This window comes from Mustela lutreola, chromosome 10, assembly GCF_030435805.1.
Source record: "Mustela lutreola isolate mMusLut2 chromosome 10, mMusLut2.pri, whole genome shotgun sequence".
Taxonomy (NCBI): domain Eukaryota; kingdom Metazoa; phylum Chordata; class Mammalia; order Carnivora; family Mustelidae; genus Mustela; species Mustela lutreola.
In genome coordinates this window covers 11,921,203-11,941,460 of record NC_081299.1, presented here as the reverse complement: position 1 = coordinate 11,941,460, position 20,258 = coordinate 11,921,203, and the positions used below count along the sequence as shown (strand labels likewise).

General features: G+C 50.1%; 1 protein-coding gene across 1 annotated transcript in view; it reads right to left on the bottom strand.

Moving 5' to 3' along the window:
- Positions 1-18,793: 18,793 nt before the first annotated feature.
- The window catches only part of PADI3 (peptidyl arginine deiminase 3), a 28,701-nt gene continuing 27,236 nt past the window's right edge, over positions 18,794-20,258 (bottom strand). Inside the window, exon 16 of the mRNA XM_059137268.1 lies at positions 18,794-20,138. Coding sequence (XP_058993251.1) covers positions 19,905-20,138 — 234 coding nt within the window. The 3' untranslated portion in view covers positions 18,794-19,904. The remainder of the gene's footprint in view (positions 20,139-20,258) is intronic.

Genomic DNA, 20,258 nt, shown 5'->3' with positions numbered 1-20,258 from the left:
TTTGCAGAGGGACCTGACTGGGGCGGGTGGGGTGGGGGAGGGCATCAGCAAAAGTGAGGAATCAAGTTCTCCAAGGAGATGAGCCCGAGGAGGGATGGAGCTGGCTACAGGTGTGGGGGAGAGTTGAGGAGGGAATGGCTGCAGGCAGCAGTGTGGCTGTCTATGAGAGTCTGTTGGGGACACCCTATAGGCCATTGGTTGGACACATGGTTCTGGAGTTGGAGAGGATCAGGCTGGGAATGATAAGTCTGTGGGCTGTCAACATCTAGAGCTCCCCTGGGTGGATGGAGAAGCCCCGGGGCCTTCGACCAGAGACTGAGAAGAGCCACCGGCAGGAAGGGAACATTTCATAGGGTCGTGTCTACGCCCACACACAGGAAGCAAAGCCTTTTTGCAGACTCACATGCTTTGGCGTGGCAGGGCAGAGAAGAAAGGCTCTGCGGTGGGCAGGGAGCCGAGGGCAGACAGACCTGTGGGGAGCCTGGGTACCTGCACCAGCATCTCCAGCTGCATCATTGTCCTCGCTCCCTGTCCTAGATCGGCTGCATAATAAAACAGCCTAGGCTGTGGCCTTCAACATCAGAAATGTATTTTCTCACAGTTCTGCAGGCTGGGAGTCCTAGATCATGGTGCCGGTACAGTAGAATTCTGGGGGGGACCATCCCCCTGGCTTGCAGATGGCCGTCTATGCCTTGCATGGTGGGGGTGGGGCGGGGAGGAGAGAGAGAAACAGACAGAGTTAGTTCTCTGGTTTTTTCTTTTCCTCTCCAAAAACCACATGGGAGGGGTCAGGGCATCAACTTGGGAATTTGGGGGGAGCATGATTCAGTATGCAGCACTGTTGGATGCAAAGGCTGTTTGCACGTTTCTGAGATAGAAACCACATTGTGATGCACAAATTGCATCCAAGTCCGGGCCCCCTGGTGGCTCAGTCTGTTGGGTGTCTGACTCTTGGTTTCAGCTCAGGTCATGATCTCAGGGTCGTGGGATCGAACCCTGTGTTGGGCTCCATGCTCAGCACAGTGTCTGCCTGGGATTCTTTCTCCGCCTCCCTCTGCCCCTCCCCCTGCTTGCTCTCTCTCTCTCTCTCTCTCTCTCTCTTTCGTTCTCCCTTAAATAAATAAATGAATATTTTTGAAAACAAACAAACAAACAAACAACAACAACGACAACAAATTGTCCATGACTGTGGCTGTTTTGCAGGAACATCACTGGTTGATCTTTGCTCCTCTTTATTCCCTTATAGGGCATTTTGGTGTTTTTCCTGAAATTTGTTATAGCTTATCATTACGTGTGTGTGTGCGTGTTTAACACACATAATGGCAGGGCTTCCACAGGTCTCCCCTGTGTTTCCGGTGCCTTAGAATAGCTCCTGACTCCTAGTAGGTGCTCACTAAACACTATGACTGAGGACCAGAGTGTTCTCTGGCACCCAGCCGGGCACTGAACCCCAGGGCGGGGCCCCTGAGGACAGGTCCCCGCAAGGATCCCTCAGAACCCAGCCTGGTTGTTACTTCTTGGAAGGCATTGAACTTGGGTAATTTGGGAAGCAAACTGTCTGGTACAAGAGCAGCTGGCCCAAGGCCCAGGCCAGAAACACTGCAGGAAGGGGCCCCTCTCCCCCCCTGAAAGGCAGAAGCACTGGTGGGGCTGATCAGTGGAGGAAGCGAGGCTGTGTTGGGGTTGCCCAACTGCCCTCCAGCACCTGAGCGGATGCCCCAGCCACTGGCTGGATGTATGCCCTTCCTCCAGGAGATTGTGATGACATCATTTTGGGAAGAGACACTGGCATCGGGGACTCTCCCTGAGCCCCCGAGACTGGGTGTAGGGCTGCACGGTGTTTGGAGTGGATGGCTGAGCTGTTCTTCCACGGACAACGTTCAGATCATTTACGTAGCTCTTCACTCAACAAATACTTACCAGAGCCTCCTAAGTGCCTGGAACTCTCTTAGAAGCTAGGTTGGGCTTTATTTAAAATAGATTCACAAGGACCCAGGATGATAACAGAGACCATAGTCTATTAGTACGTGCCAAACTTGTCACCAGGTCCTTGGCGATATTATTTCCAGTTATCAAGATAACCCAGTGGGCAGGACTTATGATCTCGTTTCTAAAGAGGAGTAAGGCACCATGTTCAAGGTCACCGGGCTCCTGAACAGGTTTCAAACCCAACTTTCCCTAACATGCTCTGATCCTTGCAGCAACGTGGATGTCTGAATTACGCTCTCCCCACTTTCCAGGTGAGGAAATCGAGTCTTAAAAGGCTTACATAACTTGCCCAAGATTACGCAGACCAGAAGTGGCGACACTTGGGTCTAACTTTGTCCCTTGTCCCACTCTGCCTGCCACGCAGCTGCCTCCTGGTCAGGTCCCTTGGCTGATGAGTTCTGAAACCCCTTCCAGCACAAAACCACCCTCCCCAACTTCTCCATAACTTCAAGCAGAAAAGTAGGCGTGTGTCTAGATCATCCAGATTGGGAGAAACTGGCAAATCTTTCCCTCCTACTAAGGTTTGTCTAAGTACACCGTGCAGGTAGTGGTGGGGTGGGGGTGGGGTCCTTGCTCCCTCTTTCTTTGCTCCCCCAGCTCTGTCTGGCTCAGTACCTCTCTGCTTTCCTTCATAGAACCCTAGTAGGCTCTGGAAAGATTCATGGACACACAAGGCAACGTCATGACTGGCGTGTGCCAGGCCCCACCCTGCACCATTGTTACTGTGCCCATTCAGGCGGACCCCACAGCAGCTTGATGAAGGGAAGACACCTGCTAGTCGTGGATGGTTGAGCGCTATGCCAGGGGACAGAGACGCGAGGTGGGACACAGGTCTGTCCACATAGATCGCCTGCAAACAAACGTCCACGATGCCATCTTTCAGGAAAGGAAGGGGATCCAGCCAGACGAAGGTCAGGGCATCCTAATTCCTTTTCTGGAGCTGGCTTCTACCCCATCTTTGATCCCAGGTGCCCACATTGCTTCTCCAGCACCCAGAATTTCTCTTGGGGACCATGAAAATGTCAGCACTCCCAAAGCAGGGACTTCCCTTTGTGTTCCCTGCTATGCCCCTAGTACTAGAACTAATGTCTGGGGCAGAGAACAGGCATAGGAAATACTATATTGAATTGAAAACTGTTTAAGATACATCCTTTGCTCCATCAACCATTTGTTGAAAGCACTTTCCTTCCTGCTTTGAATTGCCTTTGCAGCTTCGTCAAAAAATCAGTCGGCCATACTTGGGTGAGCTGTTTCTGGGTTTTCGCTTCTGCGCTCTTGATCTAAGTGTCTATCCCCCAACCAAGCACAGCCTTGATTATCATGATCGCATCTTGAAATTGGGTGAGCTAATTGCTCCCACTTTATTCTTTTTCAAAAGCATTTTGTTTGTGACAGTTTTTTTTTTGTCTTTCCACATAATTTTATTTTTATTTATTTTTTAAAAAGATTTTATTTATTTATTTGACAGACAGAGATCACAAGTAGGCAGAGAGACAAGCAGAGGGGGGTGGGGAAGCAGGTTCCCTGCTGAGCAGAGAGCCCAATGTGGGGCTCGATCCCAGGACCCTGGGATCATGACCTGAGCTGAAAGCAGAGGCTTAACCCATTGAGCCACGCAGGTGCCCCTCTACATAATTTTAGAATAATCTTGCACGTATCTGCAGAAAATCTCACTGGGATTCTGGCAGTCACTGCATTAAAGCCTGGATAGTGATTTGCAGGGGACTGACATCCTGCTACACTGTGTTTGCCAACCCATGAACACAGCACCCCCCACGTATCTTGAGTTTCCAGCATACATTCCAACCTTTGTACACGTTTTGTTAGATTTCTACCTCAGTGTTTCATTTTAGCGGAGGGACTGTAGATGGTCTTGTATTTTTATTTATTTTTCAGTTTTATTTATTTACTTTAGAGAGAGAGAGAGAGAGAGTGCACCCATGTGGTGGGGAGGGGCAGAGGGAGAGGGAGAGAGAGAATCTTAAGCAGACCCCCCCACCCCCCGCGCTGAGGACGGAGCCCAGCGCAGGGCTCAGTCTGATAACCTGAGATCACGACCTGAGCCAAAGGCAAGAGTTGGACTCTTAATCAACAGGAGCCACCCAGTTGCCTCAGTCTTGTATTTTTTTTTAAGATTTTATTTATTGAGGGGCGCCTGGGTGGCTCAGTGGGTTAAGCCGCTGCCTTCGGCTCAGGTCATGATCTCAGGGTCCTGGGATCGAGTCCCACATCGGGCTCTCTGCTCAGCAGGGTGCCTGCTTCCTCCTCTCTCTCTGCCTGCCTCTCTGCCTACTTGTGATCTCTCTCTGTCAAATAAATAAAATCTTTAAAAAAAATAAAAAAAAAAGATTTTATTTATTGATTTGACAGACAGAGATCCCAAGTAGGCAGAGAGGCAGGCAGAGAGAGAGGGGGAAGGAGGTTCCCGGCTGAGCAGAGACCCCCATGCAGGGCTTGATCCCAGGACCCTGGGATCATGAGCTGAAGGCAGAGGAGGTCCCCGGCTGAGCAGAGACCCCCATGCAGGGCTTGATCCCAGGACCCTGGGATCATGAGCTGAAGGCAGAGGCTTAACCCACTGATCCACCCAGACGCCCAAGTATTAGGAATTCTACCTCTAGGAAAATAAATGGGAAAGTAGTCTTACTCAAAGACAAATGCTTACTTGGGATTCATACTAGCCAAAAATGAGAGTCATGGTCGATCAAAATGTGAAAGCATTTGGGAATGGATAGGAAAATGAAGATACCTCCATTTGATGCCACGTCAAAGGATTTTATGATCACATGACAAATGCCTCTTGTATTAAGAAAAAAAAAATCTGCTACCGAAGGACGTGATCTGTGAAATAGCAAAATCCCTAAATGCGGGTGGTCAAGGTGATCACTGCCCATGGAAAGGAGTTAAATGAAGCATGATTTGCTTTGCATATGTCTCTTACAATTTAAGTGTATGAACGGAAGAAGAAAATCAGATATATACGTACAGGAGAGAAAGTTGTCTGAGACCTCGAACGTGAAAAAAGGTGCTTGACTGTATGTGTTTCCCTTCGTAATTCTGATCCCAAGATGCATGGGCGGAAGGGTTCAGACTTCTATTCTTGGAGGCTGGTATTGATGATCTTGTTCTCTCCTCTGTGTAGGGGACGTCGTCCTCCAGCATTGATTATTGGTGTCAGGTGTGCTGCTCAACCAAAATCAATGTAATCCACCATGTAATAGACTAAAGAAGAAAAATCATACCCTCATATCAGTGGAAGCCAAAAGAGAATTTGAAAATAAATTCCAACAGTCATTCATGATTAAAACTCTCTGCAAATGAAAGGGCCCCTGGGTGTCTCAGTTGTTAAGGGGTGCTTGGGTGGCTCAGTGGGTTAAGCCTCTGCCTTCGGCTCAGGTCATGCTCCCAAGGTCCTGGGATTGAGCCCCGAACTGGGCTTTCTGCTCAGTGGGGAGTCTGCTTCCCCATCTCTCTCTGCCTGCTTGTGATCTCTGTCTGCTGAATAAATAAATAAAATCTTTTTTAAAAATATGCAAATTAGAGATAGGGAGGCACTTTTCCAGCCCAATAAGAGCATCTACAGAAGAAATCTACAGCTAACAACATACTTAATTGTGAAAGACTCACAAGATTGAGAACAAGACAAGAATGACCATTCTCACCACTGTTATCCAACCTAGCGCCAGAAGTTCTGCCTGTGTGATAAAGCAAGAAAAGAAATAAAAGATGTACAAACAAGGAAGGAGGGAATGAAACGGACTCTAACAGCAGATGCCCTAATTATCTATGTAGAAAATCCCAAGGAATCTACCAAAAAAACCTTCCTAGAACTAGTAATTGAGTTCAGCAAGGTCACAGAATAGAAGACCAATACATAAAAATGACTCATATTTTAATATACTAGCAATGAAAATGTGGATACTGAAATTAAAAATACAAGACCAGGGGCGCCTGGGTGGCTCAGTGGGTTAAGCCTCTGCCTTCAGCTCAGGTCATGATCCCAGGGTCCTGGGATCGAGCCCCGCATCGGGCTTTCTGCTCTGCAGGGAGCCTGCTTCCTCCTCTCTCTGCCTGCCTCTCTGCCTACTTGTAATCTCTGTCTGTCAAATAAATAAATAAATAAAATCTTAAAAAAAAAATACAAGACCAGGGGCACCTGGGTGGTTCAGTGGGTTAAGGCTCTGCCTTCAGCTCAGGTCATGATCTCAGGGTCCTGGCATTGAGCCCCGCATCGGGGTTTCTGCTCAGCGGGGAACCTGTTTCCCCCTCTCTCTCTGCCTGCCTCTCTGCCTACTTGGGATTTCTGTCCGTCAAATAGATAAATAAAATCTTAAAAAACACACACACACACACACACAAGACTGAGAAAACTGGGTGGCTCCCGTTGGTTAAGAGTCCAACTCTTGCCTTTGGCTCAGGTCGTGATCTCAGGTTATCAGACTGAGCCCTGCGCTGGGCTCCGTCCTCAGCGCGGGGGGTGGGGGGGTCTGCTTAAGATTCTCTCTCTCCCTCTCCCTCTGCCCCTCCCCACCACATGGGTGCACTCTCTCTCTCTCTCTCTCTAAAGTAAATAAATAAAACTGAAAAATAAATAAAAATACAAGACCATCTACAGTCCCTCCGCTAAAATGAAACACTGAGGTAGAAATCTAACAAAACGTGTACAAAGGTTGGAATGTATGCTGGAAACTCAAGATACGTGGGGGGTGCTGTGTTCATGGGTTGGCAAACACAGTGTAGCAGGATGTCAGTCCCCTGCAAATCACTATCCAGGCTGTTATTATTCTGTCAAGTAAATAAATAAAATATTTTTTTAAAAAAGAATTCCCAATACTTGAAACTGCTTTCTAGGGGATTGTGTGATCACATCACACCTGTATGAGCACTCACACAATCTGCATGTGTGGCAGCTGAGGGATTTAATTCCTCATCTCACTCACCTTCCCAACAATCTTTTAGGGGGATATTTTTCCTGCTGTTCTGATGGTGGTGTTTTGGGTTTATTTAGCTCCTTGTGGGGTCGATACACATTCCAGAATTTTGCCGACCAGTAGCTGATGGTGCTGAGCAATTCTGATCGAGAGAGACGTTAGGGAAGGAATGAGCCAGAGCTTGGCGCCGGAGCCCTGCGGGCAGCGTGTTCTCCACAGATTTGTTGCTTTGCTTTTTTCCGGTTGGACCATGATTGCGTCTCCTCCAGTGGAGACTTGGAGGTTGAACCTGGAGCTACATTAAAATAACATTGCTGTATAAACTTGAACCTAGCACCGGTATAAAATAACACTGACACCTCACATTCTTCTCAGCCAGGCTTGGGTGACGATTGTCTCCGGAATTTGTTTGCTCAGTGGATTCACACCCAACCAGGAAGCCAAAAGGCGGGGCTGGGCGGCTCTGCCTCAGAGGGTTCTGCAGGGCCTGACTGCTTGGTGGCCGACCCTTCTGGTGCTCTTCTTCCTGGTGCTCCTGACCTCTGAGGCGTCCCCCTCCCTAAGGAGGGCTGCCCAGGCGTCCTCAGCTGTCACTCAAGGGCCCTGTGGCATGCCTCTCGTCCTATTGCGTCCAGAGCCCAGCAGCCATCATGGAACAGGGTGAGGCAGGCAGTTGTCACATGCTCTCGTCCCCATATTTTAGAGCTCTCCGCCTGTTTCTCGTTGCTTGGGGCCTCGGAAGGCTGCAGCATACTATTTGTACGCCATCTCTCCACTCAGTTTCTTGCACACTCACTGTGTACCAGGCTCTTTTCCCAGGTCTTAAGGAATCCTGGCCTGGATTATTCTGGGATGTTCTGATTGCCAGGATGCTATCCCAACACAGAGCCTCCTTAAGTATCTCAGTGCAAAGAATCTTACTGTCCTGCTCACTGTGTCTCCAGCCACCAACATAGATGACAGGGGACTGAGCTCTGGGCAGACTCCGGGCTAAAAGTCCCTGACATGCAGCACCTCATGGGATCCTCGGAGCAGGCCCAGGAGGAAGGGAATTTGCAGGCAAGGAAATTGAGGCTCAAAGAACGTGAATGGCTAGAACAACATCACACACCCGGTAGTAAGAGAAGTCAGGATTTGAATCCAGATCGAGAGGATTGCAAAGCCTTAACCACCAGGTTTACCGGTCAGTGGTGGGGAGGAACAAAACTCCCAGCCTCTGCCGTCTTCCAATCTACGTTTATTCACAGACATCTGCGAAACACCCCTCTGTGCCAGGTGTTGGGCCTGGTATTAGGGACCTTAAGGTAGAAGGGTCCTTGCCTTCAAGGAACATGAACAAAGAAGAGCTCGCGCGCTTTCTCTCTTTCTCAGAATATGTGTATTCCGGGACAAGGATCTGAGAGCAAGTTGTTGATCTTGGAGGAGCAAGATACACTGGGATGGAATGGGGAAGCGGACAGGGAAGGTGAGCCAGGGAAGGTGTGTTAGCGAGCTGCTTACCACCTGAGGGTGGTGGAGCTTAAGCCACTGGGGAGTGCTGGGAAGTGTGGAGCCCATGCCCCACAGTTAGGCCGCCCCTGCAGCAGGCAGCTGGGGCACACATACATGCATCCCATCACTTGCTGGGTGGGGGCTGCTCCTGGGGGCGTCAGTGCCCCAGCCTCTGGTCAGCAGGCTCTGACGGGCAGAGAAGGCTCAGGCAGGGTGCCAGCGCAGGTGCTTGGAGGCCAGGTTCCGTGAATTGAAGAGGAAGGGGATGGCGTGGGTGGGTAGGGCACGGATAGCATCTGCCACAGGAAGGCAGGGGCATTGCAACCCCTTCAAGGAGCAGGAGACAGCTGGGGACACCTCCTCCCTGAAAAATGCACATGGAACATGTTGCATATAGTTGGATGGGTTCTTGGAGCCCTGGAGCCCCCACGTGGAGATGCGATTTAAGACCTCTACCTCCTGTGACTCATCCTTTCTCTTTCCCCCACACCCACTTACGTGCCCCCAGCAGGAGATGGTCAAGGCTTTCCAGACACAGCTGCCCGCCTCCCACGTCCACTCAGGGACTCTTCCGGAGGGAGGCGGCTCAGTGGCGGCACCGTGGTTCCGGTCACCAGGGTGCAGGCGCCCTCTGCTTCTCTGACCTTTGGGACGTCAGGGCAGCTGGCTCCCTGGCAGGCGCCCCCCGGGGGCCCCTCTTCCAGGGACGGCAAATCCTCTGCTAGCTGCCTGCTGGAGGCCGGGATCTGCTCTCTTTCCAGCCAGTGGGAGCTGCATTGTTGAGCTGGACTCACTCACGCAGGCGTTCTGAGGCTGCCTTTCAGTCTGCGTGCATTTCTTCAAACTGTGTAACATACCGTGCATATGGAGGAGGGCAAACATTCAATCATTTTAAGGAATAATAAAGTGAACACCGTGGAAACACCACTTAGTTTAAGAAATAGAAACTCCTCCGTACCTTGGGAGCTACTTGAGGACCCTTCCCTCACTACAGCCCCCTTCCAACCCTGAACTAACAATTAGACGAACTTTTTGGTCATCATCCCTTTGCTTTTCTTTACAGTTTTTACTGGATTGGTTAGTTCTGTCTGGTTGGCCTTGGTGTCAACGGAAGCACGCGCCTGCCATTCCTCTGCGACTTGCTCCCTTCACTCAACATGACCTTGAGTAAATGACCTTGGGTGAAATGCATCCACGGTGCCGTGTGAGCCCTAAAGGGCTCTTCCTCATTGCTTTCCAGTGTCCCGTCATATGGATGTCCGACCGTTTAGCTAGCCATCACACTGGTGACGGGCATCCTTTCCAGTCTGGGGATAATCCGACCACGGCTGCCATGAATATTCGTGTCTCTCGGGGCGCAGTGTGAGAGTACATGTTCTTTGCGGACCATTATTCTGCAGGCATGTACTTCAGAGTTGACTTTCTGGCAGAGGGCGGCATTTTTAATTCACTGGGTAGTAACCAACTGTTTTTTCCAAGTGGTTGTGCCAGTTTCATTCCCATCAGCAATTTGTGAGTGTTCCAATTGTTCCACATCTTTGCTCACAGCCCCTCCCCCTTTTTAAAAGATATTTTTTATTGATTTGACAGAGAGAGACACAGCGAGAGAGGGAACACAAGCAGGATAAGAGGGAGAGAGAGAAGCAGGCTTCCCTGAAGCAGAGCCTGATTCAGGGCTCAATCTCAGGACCCTGGGATCATGACCTGAACCGAAGGCAGACGCTCAACCAACTGAGCCCCAAAGGCACCCCTAACAGTTCTCCTTTATATGCTTATTTATTTTGGTCTATCTGGTGAGCATGTAGTAGTCTGTCATCGGGGTTTGCTTCTGAGTTTCCCCGACTAAGAACAAAGCTGAATACCTTTCCATCTCTTCATTGGAGACCTGTGCTTTCTGTTTTGTGAAGGGCCTATCCGCCACTTTATCCTTTTTTTCTGTGGGATTATTTCTCTTTTTCTTATTTTTGTTGAATGGTAGGAATAATGGTCCGCAAAGAACAAAATAATAAAGGAAAGGAATGATTAACTATATTAAAATGGAGAACTTCTATTTGTGAAAGACAGATTAAGTGAATAAAAAAATAAACCACAAACTGGGAGAAAATAGATCTGTAATACAGGCAAATGGTGACAGACCAGAATACGGAGTTTATAAGCAATCCCTGCCATGTGATAATAAGACGTCTGACCCTCTGATCTGGGTAGCTGGACTGTCTGTCCAGTTGCACATGAATTACACATCGCCCTCATGACTACAGCTTTTTAATGAGTCTTAATACCTGGGAGAGTTCATTCTCTCCTCTTGTCATCTTAATGACTCACTTAGCTATTCTTGGCTCTTTGCACTTCTACATAAATTTTAGAATCAGCCTTTAAGTTCTACACACACATACACACCCTGCAATGGTTTTGATTGGGTTTGCATTAACTTATAGATCTTGGGGAGGAGTAACTTTTTTTTTTTTTTAAGATTTTATTCATTTATTTGAGAGAGAGTGTGAATGCACAAGCAGGAGGAATGACAGAGGGACAGGGAGAAGCAGGCTCCCCACTTACCAAGGAGACTGAAGCAGGGCTCGATCCCAGGACCCCGGGATCATGACCTGAGCTGAAGGCAGGTGCTTAACCCACTGAGCCACCCAGGCGCCCCATGTACCATCTTTTCAATATGGAGCCTTCCATCCATGAGCATGGCATTTCTCTGCATTCATTCAGATCTTCTCCAATGTTTGTAGTTCGGTCCTGTAGCATACCCCATAGAGGTTTTTGCACATCTTTGGTTAGATTTGGTTTTGGGGGTTTTATTTTTTACTTTTTTATTGCTATTATAACTGGCAACTTTAACTTTTAAATTTTCTACTTGCCATTGGTATACAGAAATACAATTTATCTCTGTGTATTTGTTTTATAGCAATAGTCTGTCTAAACCCTCTTATCAGTTTTTATAGTCTATAGATTCTATTGGATTTTCTGTGCATATAATCATTCCTTTCCAGTCCTTAAAACTTGTATTTCCTTCTTTTTAAAAGATATTTATTTATTTATTTATTTATTTGACAGAGATCACATGTAGGCAGAGAGGCAGGCGGCGGGGGGGGGGGGCAGGCAGGCTCCCCACCGAGCAGAGCACCCAATGCGGGGCTCGATCCCAGGACCCTGGGACCATGACCTGAGCCGAAGTCAGAGCCTTTAACCCACTGAGCCACCTAGGCGCCACACCCCCCCTTTTTTTTAAACTTGCGTTTTTCTCTTGCCTACTGTACTGCATGAGCTTTTGGTTCCAGGCTGAATAGAAGTGATGACAATAGTGTTCTTGTCTTGCCCTGGTCCTCTGATCCTACGAGAGTAGTTTCAACACTCCCTCATTAAGTGTAATTGTTGATGTGGGTTTTCTGCGGAACAGTGGTTCTCGAAGTCCAGCTGCACTGGGGTTACCCAGAGGGCTCATTAAAGTGCAGCTTGCTGCCCCCCTCCACGCCCTGACCCCAGAGTTCCAGATTCAGCAGGTCTGGGAGAGGCCTGAGGCCTTCATTTTGGACCAGTTTCCTGGCTGCTGATGCTCTGGGGACCACGCCGTGAGACGCGCTGTTGTAGATGTTTATCAGGTTAAAGAGTTCCTTCTGATGCTTTAATTTTAAAGTCATGGATGGAAATTTTGTCAACCATTTTTTCCTGATTTATTGAGATCATTGTATAAATTGTTCCTGATTTATCTATTGTATTAATTTTCTTTTTTAAAAAGATTTTATTTATTTATTTTAAAATATTTATTTATTTATTTATTTGACAGAGATCACAAGTAGGCAGAGAGGCAGACAGAGAGAGAGGAGGAAGCAGGCTCCCCGCTGAGTAGAGAGCCCGATGCGGGGCTCAATCCCAGGACACTGGGATCATGACCTGAGCCAAAGGCAGAGGCTTTAACCCACTGAGCCACCCAGGCGCCCCAGAAGATTTTATTTATTTTTTTGACAGAGAGATAGAGAGTACCGGTAGGCAGAACAGCAGGCAGAGAGAGAAGGAGAAGCAGGTTCCCCAGGGAGCAGGGAGACCGACACGGGGCTCAATCCCAGGACCCTGGGATCATGGACTGAGCCACCCAGGTGCCCCTGTTGAATTGATATTCTAAGGTGAAACTTGGCATTCCTGGGATCCATTTCATTTGATCCGATAGGGTATCCCTTTTGAATTTTGCTTGCTAAGGTTTTGCTTATAATTTTTGTATCTATAAACGCATGGCTCTGTCTACAGGTGTCCTTTCTCCTGCCGTCCTCGTCAAGTGTGGTATCGCGCTCAGATTAAGGGCGAAAATGCAGACGTTATTATTCTGCCCGGATCATCGTATTTATGCCACGGTGCCTTGTCCGTCTGCCTCGCTTCACTACTAATCCTCAAGCTTCAAGAAGGTGGGGTTCACACCGGCTCCTTCAGAGTCTGCCACCGAGCTGGACACGCAGCCGGGATGATCCTGTCCCTATAAAACAGGGGCAAGGATCAAGTAGCCGCTGTTGGGAGGATGAATAAGGCATGAATCGTGCAGGGGGTAGAGAATGGAAAGCAAAGAAATGAACATTTGCAGGGTGCTCCTGGTTTGCCAGGCACGGCTCTAGTCCTCAGACGATCTGGGAAGATAAGCATTATGTTGGCATTTTACTGATGGGAAATGGAGGCTCGGATTTAGGAGAGCTCTCATCAGGTTCACTGCTGCAGGGGGTTGAGGACTTTGGCCACTCCACATCCTCTCATAAAGGCCCGCATGAGGGGGGAATCACTTGGCATGCTGCCTACCTTGAGAAGGACCTGGCTGGCTCTGCTTCCCTTCTTGCATAGGCTGCTGGGAAGCTCAGATCCCAACTCTGAGCTTAACCATGCACACAAGCTTGGTCCCCATTGTCATATGTGTGTTTGTCCTTTCCATGGCCTTTATTTCTTAAAATCTTCCTGCTTTGGTGTCTCCATTTTTCTCTATTTTTTAACCATCAGTTTGCTGACTCCTTCCTTATAATAAACGGCCTCAAATCCCTTGAGGAATAATTCCCATCAAGGGAATAAAATCCAAAAAGGAAAAGAAGTAACAATCACAAATGAGCTGTCCAGTACCCTCTTGGGTAGTGTCACTCACATAAAAACTCATTTGTGAATCACGCCCCGCCCAGCGCCGCTCAGGTTCCTGCTTGCCGGAGCCCTGGGAAGTCCCTGGGGCGGCTGTAATTTGTGCGATTGAGATGTTTCAGGTTAAGATAATTAACACTGAGATGCAGTTTCTCAGGAGGCTGAGACATGGACAGACCCAAGGAGAGTTCAAAAACGAAATTATGGAGTGAACTTTAAAGCTGGTCTTAAACTCTTCAAAGACAGCATTGCTTCAGAGAGCCGGCGTAACGGTGGTTTCTTTTCATCTGCTGGAAATGATCACACACACACACACACACACACACACACACACACACACACGTCTGTTGAGCCCTCATACCAACACCACTCACCCTGGATTTTTCAAGTCTGCATTCCTTTCTAGGAACTCCAAGGGTGACTCCTACCCCCTGATAGGCCATCAAAAACCATCTCAAATCCTTCCCACCAACATAGCAAGAAAATACTGAGAAGCAGGAGGCCCTGATTCCGTGCCCAAGCGGGGGCAGTGCACTTGGAAGAGCAGGGAGCCAGCCCCCCAACCCCCGCCCGACCTCATGAAAACTTGCCCACTGCTTATTCAGCCTCAAGTCATTCGGGGGGTGGCTGCTGGCATATCGTAGGGGGCAAAGAGGAGACACCACAGCCCACCTGCTGCCCCCAGTGGGCGGAGGGTGCTAGGATCTGCCGTGTTCATCAATGCTTTGCTGTAGCCAGAATTCTTACGTGCCCATCTTTAACCTTAAAAAAAAAATGCTTATTATTAGAAAAAGGTTGGCAAAGGGACTTCTTAGGGACAGCGCAGAAAATTCTAGGCTGTAGAGCCAAAACCCATCTGTGTTTTAAGTTCTTCCAAGTTATGGGTCCCCATCACAGAGCTGCTGTTTACTGAGGGCTAGGCACGTTGCCAAGCACTTTAGAAAATCTCTTATGTCGCCCACACCACCAGCCTGAGGGAGAAGGACTGTCCCTATCTTACCAATGAGGAAAGTCAGGTTCAGAGAGGTTAAGACACCTGCCCAAGGTCACAGGAAGCACACCCTGGCAGCCTGCCTCCACAGTCCCCACTCTTAGCTGTATGACCACCACTGCTGCTTATTGCCTGGGGACATAGTATGTGCTCAATAAACACCTAACAGGTTCAAGGAAAGTGTCCATCCATGGAACTCTCACCCCTGAGCGACGGGCAGGGAGAGGTTGGTAGGGACACCTCGCCCACTTCTGTGTTGGCACACCAGTTACTTCAACAAAGAGGGAACCAGGAAGGACAGAAAGAGGCACTGTCCCACACATCTTCGTCTGTCACCAGGTCCTCGGTGCGGGGCTTTTATCTGCTTGCACCAAAGGAAACTTTGACTCACTAATCTCTGTCTGGGAAGCTGCTGACTATGCTCTCCCTCAGTGGGTGAGATCCGGAGCCATAGCACAGCTGGCCCCGGGGGGTGGGAGGAAGAGGCTTGAAGCTCACTGCTGGGACCGGGGAGGTCTCTTCGGGGAAAGATTTTTCTCCCCGCCTACTCCCTTCCTCCTCTGGCTCTGAGGAGGCTAGCAAACAGCAAGGAATTCCTTTTCCCTCATCCGTCATGCAGTCATGACTTGGCAGGCAGCTGCCCCAGCCAAGGACCGTGTCCCCAGAGTCCCTAGCACTCACATGCAGGCGCTACGTTTCCACGGTGATAGGGGTCCCTGATGTCATTTCTCCTGCCTCTCTCTCCTCTTTTCTGCTTGCTCAAGGCCAGTGTCCAGGGTGACCTTGGAAACCACAGGTGCAAGACGGCAGAGCCTCCAGCAGCCTGGGTCCCTGAGTGCCTGTGTGCAGGATCCCATTCACTGGGACAGCGAGCCTCCCTGAGCAAATGCTTCCCCCGCAGACTGGTCCTTTCCCTTTCTCCTCCATGGCATCACCATTCCCCCAGTTAATGAGGCTAGAAATCTTCTAGATATATATTCTAGAGAGACACATGAATGCACACCCCAGGAGACACCTGCAGGAATGGTGGAAGCACCACTGTTTATGACAGCAGAGCCTGGGAAGTATCCAACACCCACCGACAGAAAAACGTCAATTCCGTCCACGAAGTGGAATCCTACACAGCCGCGGAAAGGAATGCACGCCGGGGACACACAGCCAGAGCCCATCTCGCCAACACGGTGTTGGAAGAAAAGAGCACGTCACAGAATAATGCCGGGGATAGGGTCGTGTGCTATCAACTCTAGAAACAGGCGGCACTAACAGGAGGCCGTCCAGAGACACTGCTGTACGAGGCATGATTACAAGGAGGGGAAAGTGATTATAAACTCAAGTTTCAGGTTGGTGAGATGTCCTGGGTGTGGGAGAGCGGTGGGAAGGGTCACCCCACAGGACTCTAGGGGGTTTGGAATGCCCTCTTTTTAGAAAATGGTGCTGACTACACAGGTTTTCACTTCGTAGCCCATGCTTTAAATCCTACAGAGATTTAAAGACTCTGTTGTACCTGTGCTCTGCTGCGTCGTAGATCAGTAAGCAGGAAGCCTGGAAATCTGCAGTCACTCGTGACCTGCCTCACTCCACTCCCAGCGCTGTTCCCATCAACAATCTTGTTCTTCTGGTTGCCACACAAATGGTGAACCCAGAGCAGGCCTTGCTCTCTCTAGCTGAGAACGTGCAGCCTTCCGACCTGTGTCTTTGCTCCCCACCATGTTTCTTACCCCAAAACCCATTCCCATCTAGAACATTCTCTCCAAGAATGTAGACCAAATCACGTCACACCAGCTGCAAGAGCTCCCCCCACCCCACCTCAGAGCCACAGCCAAGGTCATCCCTGTGGCAGAGGTGGGGCCCTGCCATCTCTCCCAGCACCTCCCCCTCCCCCCACGGTAGCTGGCTCTCTCCATTCCCACCTGGAGGCCTTGGGCCAGGTTCTAGAACACACACAGCCAGCTCGCACTCAAGTGCCTGTGGAAATCCCTCCGAGTCCGTTTGGGATCGTAGCCATTTATTTTTGTTCAACAGCAGTATAATGGTCCAAGGTGTGAACCACTCCAGAATTCAAAGACAGCCTCTTGGTAAACATTCATGCTGGGTCTAGGTGTTGCCATGATGAACAGGAAATAGTCGGAATTTTAACTCAGATCCAGGAGAACCGTGAGAACCATCAGGGAAGCTTTACAGCATCCAGACAGCTGGGCCCAGGGAGTTGGCTCAGGAGGCCTGGTGGGACGGGTGGGGGTGCCCAGACATTGGGTATTTTCATGACCTTCCCAGGGAATCTTGTGTGCACCCTAAGAACCAGCACCCGAGGGCCCAGAGACTCAGGTTTAATGACACAACCCCCCGTGCCCTTAAGAGCCACCAGCCTGAACTCATGGGATCCCAGGTCTCAGCCTCGCATCACCAGGGGTCCGGGACGAAATACCAGTCTTGGAGGGAGGGTCAACCAATGGCATCTTTCTCCTGATGACCCCGTTGATACTCGTCGAGGAGCTGAGTTGGATTTCAGAGGGGACATGTGTACTCCAACTCGTGGAGACCAGAAAGCCCAGTCGGGGAGCCTGGCAGGCCATGGGAGGCAGAAGAATGCTCCCTCCATCCCGCAAAGATGTCTGTATCCTAATCCCCAGAGCCTGTGACTCTGTTCCCTCACGTGGACCAGGGGAATCAAGGTTGTAGGTGGAATTGAGGTTATGAATCAGCTGACCTGGAGATGGCCACTTAGCCTGGCTCATCCAGGAGGGTCCTTATAAGCGGAAGAGGCAGGCAGAGGAATCAGAGAAACAGCCGGAGAGCCCACATCACTGGCTCTGAAGATGGAGGAAGAAGATGTTACAGGTCAAGAAATGCGGGCGGCTTCTAGAAGCTGGAAAGACAAGAGAACAGATTCTCCCCTAATGCCTTTAGAAGAAATAACTCTGTTGATACCTTGATGTTAGCCTAGTGAGACCCATTTCACACCTCAGATCTCCAGACTAAGATAATAAATCTGTGTTGTTTTAAGCCACTACGTTTCTGGTGACTCGGGACAGCAGTAGTGCACAACAGATAGAGCAGCTCTATCTTTCCCCGGGTGGACAGGTGAGTGCCGTGGGTGGCGGCCCAAACGAGAGCTTGTCTTGCTTCCTCTCTGCATGGGGGTCAGGTGCCCGGGGCTACTCAGTGGTACCACCCACACCAGCCGAAAGCATGGGAGGTGAACGGGAGAAGCAAGAAGTTTCCAGGGTTTTCTGTTGGGTTCTGAGGTTCTGTTGGGAAGGCATGGGCGGGGCGGGGGAGAAAAGCCTGCTTGCAAACTCATCCTAGTTCTCTTGATTTTCAGCACTTGACTTCTAGAAAGTCACATTCCCCACTGCAAACCCTTTCAAAAAAAAAAAAAAAAAAGGATTTTCTCAGCATCGGTATTTGGACCAGCTTCCCTTGGAGGTGGGCTTATTCTGGTAACATCTGGCCACATAGGGGTACTGGGAGTCCGGTCCAGAGAAACTTTTATTTTTTTTTTAACTTTCGGCAAAGTTTATTCATTATTTACTTATTTATTTTTTCTATTAACATATAATGTATTTGTTTCCAGTGTACAGGTCTGTGAATCATCAGTCTTACACAATTCCCAGCGCTCACCATAGCACACACCCTCCCCAGTGTCCATCACCCAGCCACCCCATCCCTCCCCACCCCTCCAGCGGCACTCAGTTTGTTTTGGTCCAGAGAATCTAAGTAAATCATGGTGAGGAAGAGGTTTGGGGGAGAGGCTGTAGCACCTTCTCTAACCACTGGGAAGCAGCCCAGTCCCGGAGCCAGCCTGAGTGTGTTTCTGTTTTGCACCCTGGTAGGGGGTCAGATGGACACTGAGCAGGGGGCGTGATTTCCTGAGGCTCTGAAGCAAAGCCCACCTGGCCTTTTCTGGGGCACCCGTGGCCTCCCATGGGCAGGAAGGAAGATGCTGAGACGCATACACAGCAGGCGCCCCATGCTCCATGCACCCCGGCTTCCCCCATTGCCACACTCACGATGCAACCTTCCGGCCACAGCTCAGACCCTCCCCCCACCACGCTCACTTGGCCCTGGAGGTCTGGCCCTTGACCCCCAGGCTTGCATGCATGCGGCTAAATCACTGTAACTGTCCACGGCAGCCCTCACTCTTCCTGTGGTCAATGCGGAACCACCTCCCCATCTTACCAAAACATAGACCTGTCTCCCCCAATTCTTCACGGGCCAGGCAAGCCTATGCCTCCGCTACAAACAATCTCTCCATTCTATTACGTTCTAATCCCAAAGAAGGGCCAGAAGTAGACCCAAACCATTCGTGTTGCTGTAGCTTTATTAGCCAGTGATAGAAACCCAGCTAGATCCATACAGAACACATATGGAACTGGCACACATCTGGAGGAACTCTCCCACCCCTCGCCCCCTCCCCTGGCCCTCAAGGCAGGTCATTCCCAGAGCTGGCCCACTGTGAGCTGTCTCGGTGGATCTGCCTATCTGGGCCCCCTCTCCTGAGGCACAGCAGGACATGGAATGGTTGACCAGAGGGCAACACAAAGCCTAGTACTGATTCTCCCTTCCTGCAGAGAGCTGTCTGGGGCTAGGGAAGCATCTTATGCGTTGTGAAGGACATCTCTCCCCTTTGCACCCATAGCCTTCTTAAAATCCAAGAATTTCCCACATAGTTTCATCTCCAGGAAATTCCTGGAGGTTTTTGGACAAAGCCAGATTTCTGAATGTCAGATGATGGGGCATTTATAAGGCTAAGGGCCAAGTCATTCCTTCAATACACATCTAGAAAGGACCAACTGTGCGAAAGCTCCTGCTGGGCACTGGGTGGGGTAGAGAGCTCAGCATCTGTTCAGAAGCTTGACAGATAGACTGGTGATCCAACCTTGATCTACACGGACCCCACCTCCTTCCCTTTGTGGAAGCTATGGGTAGAATCTCTTCTGGGTGGAGGGATCTGACTTTAAGGCTGTTCCCCTGCAGAGTGAGAGGCAACTGGACCAAAGCAGAATTGTGGGTCCTTCCTCCATTAGGACACACAGGACAAGAGGGCAAATCACACACATGGATATTTCTAGACCCCAAAGTAAATTTGAACCCAAACAGAGGATTTGGGGATGGGGAAGAGGAGGCTTGGAGGAATCTCCATGGGTCATGTCGATCCTCATGAGAGGCCACAAGAAGTGAGGGCTTTCTTCTTGGGAGGCCAGCAAGAATCAAGTCTGAGAACCAAATGGGCTGCCAGTGGTGAAGAGTGAACACTTCAAGGGAAAAGGCTTCTGAGAGAAACAGTCACCCTCGGGGTGCTATCTGGAACGCTGGGGTCTCTTGATGCTTATTGTTCAGGGCCGGCTGATGTCCTGTCCCAGGGGCAGAGGATAGGGGTGCGGGGGACGGGCTCAGGGCACCATGTTCCACCACTTGAAGGAGAAGGGCTGCCGGCGCACGTTGGTGCCGCAGTGGACCTCCCCATGCAGCATGTGGTACGGGGTGAAGTCGTCGATGAAGGTGCAGTGCAGGCCCAGCGGCTCGAGCAGGGCGCGCACCTTCTCCTCCAGGCAGCAGCGGCCGTTGATGATGGGTCCGAAGGGCTTGGGGATGCCCAGGTGCTTGCCCAGCACCAGCATGTTCACCTGCAAAGAGCGGGGTCCCAGCTCAGGGGTAGCACTTTGTTATCAGCTCCGCCTCGACACCTGCACCACACCTGGCGGGACCTGGCACCTGCCTTGCGCGCAGCCCTGAGAAGAGCTCCT